The sequence below is a fragment of the Choloepus didactylus genome, assembly GCF_015220235.1.
Source record: "Choloepus didactylus isolate mChoDid1 chromosome 25 unlocalized genomic scaffold, mChoDid1.pri SUPER_25_unloc1, whole genome shotgun sequence".
Classification (NCBI taxonomy): Eukaryota; Metazoa; Chordata; class Mammalia; order Pilosa; family Megalonychidae; genus Choloepus; species Choloepus didactylus.
The window spans coordinates 7,908,390-7,918,355 of NW_023637606.1; the positions used below are offsets into that span (position 1 = coordinate 7,908,390).

The 9,966-nt window shown below is 33.0% G+C and overlaps 1 protein-coding gene and 1 pseudogene across 1 annotated transcript; one reads left to right on the forward strand and one right to left on the reverse strand.

The window, feature by feature from the left end:
* The first annotated feature begins 382 nt into the window (after positions 1-382).
* Positions 383-1,330, forward strand: LOC119525472 (olfactory receptor 8H1-like). The gene has a single exon (XM_037824258.1). The coding sequence runs from the start codon at positions 383-385 to the stop codon at positions 1,328-1,330; it is 948 nt and encodes a 315-aa protein (XP_037680186.1).
* Positions 1,331-8,746: 7,416 nt separating this feature from the next.
* LOC119525490 lies at positions 8,747-9,065 on the reverse strand (annotated as a pseudogene).
* Positions 9,066-9,966: the final 901 nt, after the last annotated feature.

Here is a 9,966-nt window from a genome sequence, read left to right on the forward strand (position 1 = left end):
GTGACTCTAGAAAACTTCCTTAGCTTTCTGTGCTGTTTTCCTCAACTTAAAATGTGTACAAAAGTAATACCTATGATATAACATTTTCATGTGGATAAATGTGTTAGTAAAGTGTCAAATTCATTCTAATTATGGAATATATATGAGTCTCTATTATACATTATTCAACTGATGATTTATACCTAATTTATGTTTGTCAGGCAAAGTAAGAATTTGTCCAGTCATATTTGCAAACTATTCTTTATTTTGATTTTCTAGAATCACAAAAACATGTTTCTAAAAAAAATGCTACATCATTGCTATAAGCAAGAACTGTTCTGAATTCATTCAACTAAGTATCATCTTTGATTTTTTCAACAGTTTACAATAGCCAAATGCTATTATGGGAAGTAGAAATAGTACAAATGTAACTGACTTCATCCTTATGGGATTGACAGATTCTGAGGTGAACCAGCAGGTCCTCTTTATGTTATTTTTCCTGATATACCTGATTACCATGCTGGGGAATGCAGGGATGATACTGATAATTCACCTGGATCTCCAGCTTCACACCCCCATGTATTTTTACCTCAGCCACCTGTCATTCCTTGATCTCAGTTATTCAACAGTCATCACACCTAAAACCTTAGAGAACTTACTGACTTCCAATAGACATATTTCATTCATAGGCTGCTTCACCCAGATGTCTTTATTTTTCTTCTTGGCTGCCACTGAATTTTTTTTTCTCTCTTCAATGGCCTATGACCGCTATGCAGCTATATGCAATCCTCTGAACTACCCGGTTATTATGTCCAGGAGACTCTGCCACACCCTCATCATTGGGTCCTATATGATTGGCTTTACTGAATCTTTTGTCAATGTTGTTTACATGAACAATTTGCATTTCTGCAAATCCAATGTAATCTATCACTTTTTCTGTGACATAACCCCAATTTTAGCCCTGTCCTGCACTGACACCCATGACACTGAAATCATGATACTCATTATCGGTAGTTTCAATACAATGGTGTCTCTTATCACAATCTCTGTGTCCTATGGTTCCATTCTGTCCACTATCCTGAAAATTAATTCCACTTCAGGAAAGCATAAAGCCTTCTCTACTTGTGCCTCCCACCTCCTGGGAGTCACCATCTTTTATACCACCACGATTTTTACTTACTTAAAACCAAAGAAGTCCTACTCCTTGGGAAAGGATCAAGTGGCCTCTGTGTTTTATACTATGGTGATCCCCATGCTGAATCCACTCATTTATAGTCTTAGGAACAAAGAAGTGAAAAATGCTCTCATTAGAGTCATGAAGAAGAGAGAGGGCTCCAGGCAATTGAAATGATGGTGATTCTGAACATTCAAGGTTGTCTTTTCTTTCTTTTCTATTGGGTATTTACTTGGTGTCTGTGTAAATACAGTAGCATCCTTTAGTTAGTTTGCATTTCGGTTGAGCCATCCTCTATTAGACCATGCATGATTTGGAACATTTACAAGACTATACTTTTAGAAGTCTACATAGCAAGTGCAGGTTGTGAAATAAGTTTTAAACATGTTATTTAAATATATGTGTTTTTTAGGGCAACTACTGTGTAAAAAATAAAATATGTTATCCTTCAAATTGTATCACAGAAATCCCTATGCACATTCCAATTTCAGAGACTTTTATTTTGGAGAGCACTCCTAGAAGTCATTCCATTTATTCTCTAGAGAAGAAATATAGCAAATTGTAAAGAATGCTGTTATGGATGGAACGATACAGCGTGTAGTTTCTAGACATGTCAGCTTTTAACCTGAAAGTCACTGCAGTTTTGTAAGTCACCAACACTTTAAATCTAGTTTCCTCAACTGTACTAGAAGCATAATTCTAAGTCCGTAGATTTGTTTTAAAGAGTAAATCATCAATGGAATTTGATGGAAAGAATTTAATGCAATACTAATGCAATACTAATCAATTATGACCATGATCATCAGAATACTTACATTCTTGCAAATTTTTAAATACAAAATAGCTTTTCTCATGAAAATGTTCACTGGTGTTTTCTAAATACTTGTGCTTAATCTCATTCATAAACAAGCAAGCATCTAAAAAGGAGAAAGAGCACTTCAATATTTGGTTTTAGAGCCAAGTAAAATATTGTGACAAAATTAAGTTTTTAAAAAATTGTATGTTTGTATGTTGACAATGAAGAAAATTTGGAAAATATTTTCAGTTATTAAAGAAAACAGAAATATCCTAACCATTTTTGATAGTTTTGTTCATGGTCTTCCAGACTAATCATTTGTATGCATATGTATACATTACATATAAATGCATTTTTTTCTTATTTTCTGTTTCTATTTTGCAGCTTTTGATTTTCACTCATTATAACCTTTCTAATCCTTTTGTTGTTTAAACTTATGAGATGCATGTTTTCTTGCTACATGAGTGAAATTAAGAATCTTATCTTGTAATGCTTTAAGATCTGAAGGTATTATGAATTCATCAGGTTAGATATATGCATTCTGTAATATCTCATTTTTCTTTGTCTGCTAACAATTTCAAAACCCTACTATTCTGTGATGTGTCAACAAGCTTTAGTAGTTAGTAGTTCTTTGTTTAACTTTGATGTGATTAAAAAGAAATTTCCTTTCTGCTGAATTCTATAATTTCCTTTTATTCTCTAAAAAGATGTATTTCTTCAGTTAATTTTGGGGTCATTTGTTTTAAAATTTTAATAGAAAAAATTTGGAAAGCTTAAAGTTGATAATGAATCTAAATTTTGAAATATCCCACAAATTTTAGTCATCTTGGTTGCTAAAATTTCCCTTAAAATTCCTCTACTTTAATCTGGAATTGAAGCTTTGATATACTCTGCTATTAAATGAATATTTAAGAAAGATTATTTTTTGCATTTTCCAGTTATTTGATTATTTGTATTTAAACTTTTACAATGGTTATTAGATACAGTTCAGCATTCAAATGATTTGAATTTTTAAATTTTTTGTTTTCTTTGTAGAATTATATTTATTTTCCTAAATGATTTTTCAATGTTTAAAAAAAGGTTAAACCTGCATTCTAAGGAATAAAGTTTTTAACCATTTTTCACCAATTCATCACTCTTCATTAATGTGTTCAAGTAATACAAATGTGCATTTTTCCCTCTAAATCTTGAATTTATATGCAACTTTAAATGAAAATATATGATACCCATATATATTACTGTATTATGATTTCTTTTTGCTCTGAGCTTTATGTTGTCTAGAATCCATATTTGTTGTAATTCTTTTTTTTAATTTGCAATTAGAGATGTCTTTAAGAAATTATTTTTTAAAAATATACTTTTTGACTAATTTCTCATCATGTACATGCTTTGCATCTTTTCTTGTATTTATAAACTCTTTACATTTTCTGGTCTTTTGTATGAACTGGATTGGCATTACTTTTATTTATGTACATTGCTATGATTTAGAAAATATATCCTGTTTGTGTTAGCAATGATGGTCAAAAGATTCTGTGAATTTTTCTTTTTTAATTAGGACTACCCATATTCTTATCATATATTCCAGAAAGCATTTATGATGTTATTTAAAATGTATAATATAAACTTTGGACAATGTGAAAACACTAGACTATTTACATTGTCCCTCTTTCATCCCACTTTTTACCATATTTTATGTAAGATCTGGTCTGAGGTAGTTTTGAGACAAAATCTTTGTTTACAGTGGTATTCCATATGTATTACAAAATTTGGACTCTTTAAATAATGATAAAATAAGAATAAAGTAGAGCATAACAAATTATGAACAATAGTTTTGTTTTCAAATGATTGATTTTATATGTTAATGGTATAAAATAGGTTATATTCATTTAGTACCTATTAAGTGCCATACAATATTCAAAGAACTTTAGATCCACAATTGACATAGTTTATGTTCACAAGATAATTCTGAAATAGGTAACTGCATTAAATAAAATTTAATCTAAACTAATGGAAAGACATCCTTCTACTTGTACAGGCAAACACTTAAGAGTCATTCTGGCATTTTTTATGTCACACACCTCACATCAAGTCCATCAGCACGTCATATTGATTCTCTGGGCAGAATACATTTGGAGTGTGTCTATATCTCAACATCTCTTTTGCTACCACCCTGGTCAAAAGAACCATCATCTCAGTCCTTAAATTATTGAAACCACCTTCTAGATTGCCTCCCTCTTTTATGCTTTATCTTCTTGAGTATCATCTTAATGTAGGGCCGAGAATTCTACAATAAAAAATATAATTCTTTTAAAAAGTAAGTTGGAAAATATCACTTTTCTCCACAATTTTTATAAGACTTCCCATCAAACTAAGAGTCTCCAGATCCAAAATTATTTTGCCTCTCCCCATTACGTCTATGAACTCATCCTTTATCAGTGATCACTTTGGAGTGGCTACACTAACATTCTCATGCTTCCCTATACACATTAATCCTGATGCTACCTGGACTATTTCCTTCTCTTCTTCCTGAACACCTCTTCCTCCAGCTAACTGCATGGATCTTTCCTCATTCTCTTCCTCATATGACCATGCCTTTGCACCCTATTTAAAATCATCCATGTTCCCTCTCGTGTGCTTGCTGCATTTGTTTTCCATAGTATTCATGCCATCTAATATTCTATATATTTTGCTCATGCATTTTGTTTGTTTCCTTTCTGTTTTCCTCCACTATGAAAGCTCTATGAGCACAATATTTTTGCCAATTTTGTTCAATGCTCTATCCCCAGCACCTGTAACAGTGACTCAATAGATGCATTTGAATGTTTGAATTTTACAGATAACTAAGCTAGGGCCCAGAGAGTTTACAGAACGAGGTCATGGTCAGCCAACAGCTTCAAGAACAGGCTCACATTTGCACCCAAACAGTTTGACTTTAGAGTTCACATTCTTCATCACTACTCTATGATATGACAGTTTTTCTACCAAAGTATACTATGCTTATCAGAGTTGAAAAAAATAATTGCTGTATTTTATTTTTAAAAAACTAACAAGAATAACCAGGTACATTGTGAGTTGTATATTGCTGACAGGCATTATATAGAAATGCTGATAGAAGGCAATGCCATTTTGGCAATGCCAGCTAAGTCTTTTAAAACATACCTCTATAGTCTTAGTTTCAGAAAGAACTTTGTAAAGGAAACAAAGATTTAACAGGTGATTTGATTGGGCTAGAGGGAGAACCTGTATTAGATTCAAGCTCTCCTGGGTAAGAAGGCTATTCAGAAACAGAATGGCCCAACGAATGGGGACTGTGTCTTCCCTGGATGTAACAGTGCAGACTTTTGCTGACTAGGGTTTATGGATGGCTCTTTTCCACAGAGCCTTGGAACACAGGTTTCTTCTATATTTTTGCTCAACTATCTCAAGACATTGTCATCTTCTGCATGTATGAAGAGGTTGCACATAGTACTCTGTCCACATTCAAGTCTGAGGGAAATGTGGGCTTTTCACATATGGAAAAGAATCCCACTTTTTTTTTTATGTGGAATGTTTTTAAGAAAAAAATACAATTTCTTGAATTGATACAGGGCTGTTGATGTTACCTATATTTATGGTGTGCTCTTTTAAAGGAATTGCACATTTCATCTAAATTATGAAATTTACCAGCAAAAGGATATTTACAGCATTTTATTATTATCCTTTTAAAATTTGTGTGTAACTTTAGTGCTATCCTTTTTCATTCCTTATATTGGCATTTTTGTCTTCTTTTTCACAGTGATTGCTCTATGGATTATTAGCTTTACAGTGCCAGAGATGCAATTCATCTTTCCAAAACTTTGTGCTATTTTTGTCATAAATTTTATTTTCATATGTGACTCAAGCCCAGCAATGCATCAATATAGTTTTCCTTTAGACAATTATTTTTAAAGCAATTATTTTTTAAAAATCCAATATTTGATGTATTTACCTTCAGTTTTACATTTTTTTGCTAACATTTCTTTGAGCAGACCAAATGATCCTGTTATCATTTTCCTTCCTTCTGCTTGGGACATTTTTGAAGTGCATGTTTGCTAGATGGAAATGTTTTCTGTGTGTGTGTGTGTGTGTGTGTGTGTGTGTGTGTGTGTGTGTGTGTGTATGATAATTTTCCGGACAAAATATTTATTTTGATTTTATACTCGAGAGATATTTCAGTGGATATTGAATTCCATATTAACAGTTATATGCTTTCATTATTTTAAATATGCCTTATTCTGACTTGCATCATTTTTTATGATGTCTACTATAATTCTCATTGTTTTTCTTCTGTATGTGATATGTACTATCCCTTGACTGACTTCTTAAATGTCTACTTACGTTTGTTTTTCAGCAGAGACCAGAGAATCTAGATGGGTTGTGCTTTTGGTTTATTTGCTATTGTATTTAAACTTCCTGGGGTTCTTTAGCATTCTTGAACAAGAGGTTTGATGTCTTTCCTTATTTTCAGAAAAGTTTTGGTCATTATAACCTTGAATACTTCTTGCTGTACATTGTCTCTATTTTTGTGGTAGTACCCAAACCAGATGTATACCATACTGTTTGGTATTTTCCCACAGTTCTTGGACATGTTTTATCCCCTGATTTTATTTTTTTAATGTTTCTTTTTTCTCCTCCTTTGTTACCCCCTATTGACTTACTGTCAAGTTTAATGATCCTTTCTCTCATTTGTATGGACTCTTCTGATGATCCTGTTGACAGAATTTTTGTTTGTTACATTGTGTGGATGCTTTTTAAAAATTCTATTTCTGACATTTCATTGAACACCACATTATAGATTCTATTCCTGTGGTGAAAATTCTCATTTCTCCAAGCATGTTATATATCCTCTCTAACAGATCTTTTAACCTAGTAATTGCCAGTGCTCTTTTGTCAAATACCACTAAGAACCCCTGTGGTTGAACAATTTGGTTGTCTTATTCATTGCACTTAGGAAGAGCACACACTATGTGAAATTGTGCAGCTTCTAAATAAGAAAGTTTTAGAAAGAACCTGTTATAGGATTTAGGCTCTGCTTGGGTAACTAGGGAGAGGGAATAAGGAAGAAAAGTTTTGCTATTTGACTGGATACTGTCTATGATTGAGTTTCTTAATAAATTTGATCTATCATATTACTTAGTAAAGTAATAATAAATCATCATTTAGTAAGAAAGGAAGAGCAGGATATTTGGATTTTCATGGGTTTACTAAAGGTCTCCCAACCTGTCCCCAGTCTTTCTCATGAGCACTTTTTCCTGCAGGGAAAATATTGAGAGTGTATGCAAACCCCCTGAATCTGGGGCTTCTTGATTTTTCCAATTGGTACCCTAGCCCACAGTTGCCTTTACTAATTTCTGTGAAATTTATCTTCTATCTGCTTGCATAGTGGCTACATCTTTCCTCACTAGCTGTCAAATTTGAAACAGTTCATTCCTCCCATGTCCTCTTTGAGGGGTTTGTCCCTTCTTGGTATTCAATTTCTTGGATGTTTGGAACTTCATTTTCCTTGTTGGCTCATGAAAACTTATGATTTTGTAGAAAAATGTTTTCTTACAACTGGTAGGGCTGGTGAAATTTCCTTGAAGGTTTTACTTCCTAAGTAGAAGCAGAAGTTCTACATTTCTTTTTAAATCTTATTCATTGCTATGCTTTCATGCACCTCTTTTTTTATAACTCCACACTTGCTCACAAAATCTTTGGGGTTCTAGTATTGCCCTTTGAAAATGTAATAAAACCTCTGAATCATTGTGGGTTTAAATTGTCTCATCCATTTACTTTTCTATGTTCTCCTTTCCTTACTACTTCTCCTCCCTCTTCTTCCTTCCTTCTCTTTCTCCTTCTCCTCCTCCTCCTCTTCATTTTTATTGTCTTCAATATCAGTCACCTAAACTAAAAAGTGCCAATTCTATGTTTATCAACCAATTGAACATATTGTCAAAACCAGTGGAAAATAATTTTCTTATACTTCTTACATAGTTTCCTTTGTCTCTATCATTCTGCAGTTGACAAAATGAAGATGTTCACTACTTCATATGGCATTTTTGGAGGATTGATAATGTACTTAGCAAAATAGAAAGATAATTTTGTTCTTTCATATTATGTGCAAAACTTCATAACAATAGGGACATTATAGCCAGGAAGTTTAGGTTTCAATCCTTGTGTCACTCTTAAGAGCTATGTAGACTTAAGCATATTCCTTAGAATTTATGTGCATCTGTTCCCTCAACTGTGATTATGGATAATAATAAAACCACCTCATAGAGTTGTTATGTGATAAATGACTTATTACCTGTAATGTATTTATATAATATCAAGTAAACAAAAAGCTTCTTATCAGTCCATCAGCATGTACAAACAAATGTTATGATTACCCATTCTGTGGCTCACCATTCATTCAAAAAATATTTTTTGAATAAACTATATGTTCCCTGTATTAAGTTTTGCCCTGGAGATACAACTGTGTGGGCAAACAGACACAATTCCTGGCTTCATGCAAATTGCAGGGTTAGTGCAGTGACAGAGCTGGATAGTAATCAAAGACACACAAGAAATATCAAATGATGACTTTGACAAATGATAAGAAAGTGAGGTTTCATGAGGCAAGAAAATCAATGAATTCATAGATGAGGAAAGGATAATTGTGCTGTGATATGACCAGTGAAAATTTATTAACTTGAGTTTGAAATATACCATTATTTGTTATTGACCTTTAAGAGAGAAAACAATGGGACACTACTACTTCTTTTTTTGTGCAATTTTATTTATTTATTTTTCAATAAAGTTCAAATGCTTGAGGGGTACAGCATAACATGGATTCAGTGTTGAATGGCCTTAGCAGGAAAGTTGCTTTGGGATTTGGCACAAACCATGCCACTATTTCCATGAGCATAAGTTACCTTTGTTTTTGTTAGGCTTGCTGCCAGGAGTCACTGTGTTGTTTTTTGCTTTGTACACATAAACACTTCTCTTGCCCAAATAGAATTCAGTTTCATCTCAGGCATAAATGCCTTCAATTTTAAGAAGAGCTGTGTACTCCCTCTGATTCCAAAGACCCCACTTATAGCCAGCAAAAATGGCTTTGGACCACAACCTTCCAGACATATTTGCTGTTTTAGAAGTTCTGTTCCCAGCAAGCCTCCACAGGCTTCAAGATGGCAGAGACAACACTATTAGTTCTTACCATTTGGATTCTACTTTCAGGGAAAAAGGAGGAAGATATCCTTGTTCTCAGTACTTACCTCTTCTTTTCCTACAGAAAGATTATTTTTGCTAATTTGAAAGAATAACTAAACTGATAAATCTGGGGACCAGCTTGACTGAACTTTACCTTAACCATTTGAAACCCTTATATGAATGGTAGAAACCTTGAAAAAGATCCTGGAATGCTAAAAGTGTATCAGTGATTTTAAGAGATGGATATTTAAAAATACTTGTGAGGTAGTATTTTTTTCCTTTATTCCACAGAAAAATCTCAAAATATCTTAATCAGGAAAGAAAATTTTAAGATGCTCTGGCTTCATGTAGCTTAATTTCTTTATAAGAGAACATGATTTTCACATTTTAGTCAGTGCTGTGTCTCTGAAAATTGATTTGTTTGTTGTTTTTAGAGGAATTTTGTGTATATTATTTAAACCACTCTCTGATATCAAACATGTGCTTTTTTCAATGGAGATGTATGAGTTCTCTTTGAATAACTGATTAGAATCTGAGGTCCTGAAAATTATTACAGTGAATCACAAACACACTTAAGAATAAACTCTTTGATTACTTTGTCCTGATGGGACTGATCTGGTGGAGTCAAAGGACAAAAATCTCTGCTGAGAAAAGAGTGAATTTCTTTCACAGTTAAGTAAATTTCTACTTTTAAGGTATCTTCAAATAAGTACATATTAGAACAAAAAAAAAGGAAGGCAGATTCAATAAGGCTGAAGTCAATGTGAGTTGAGGTAATGGGAGCTACCTCTTGGGGTTTTCTTCACTTAGTGTAAATTTAGGAATGATG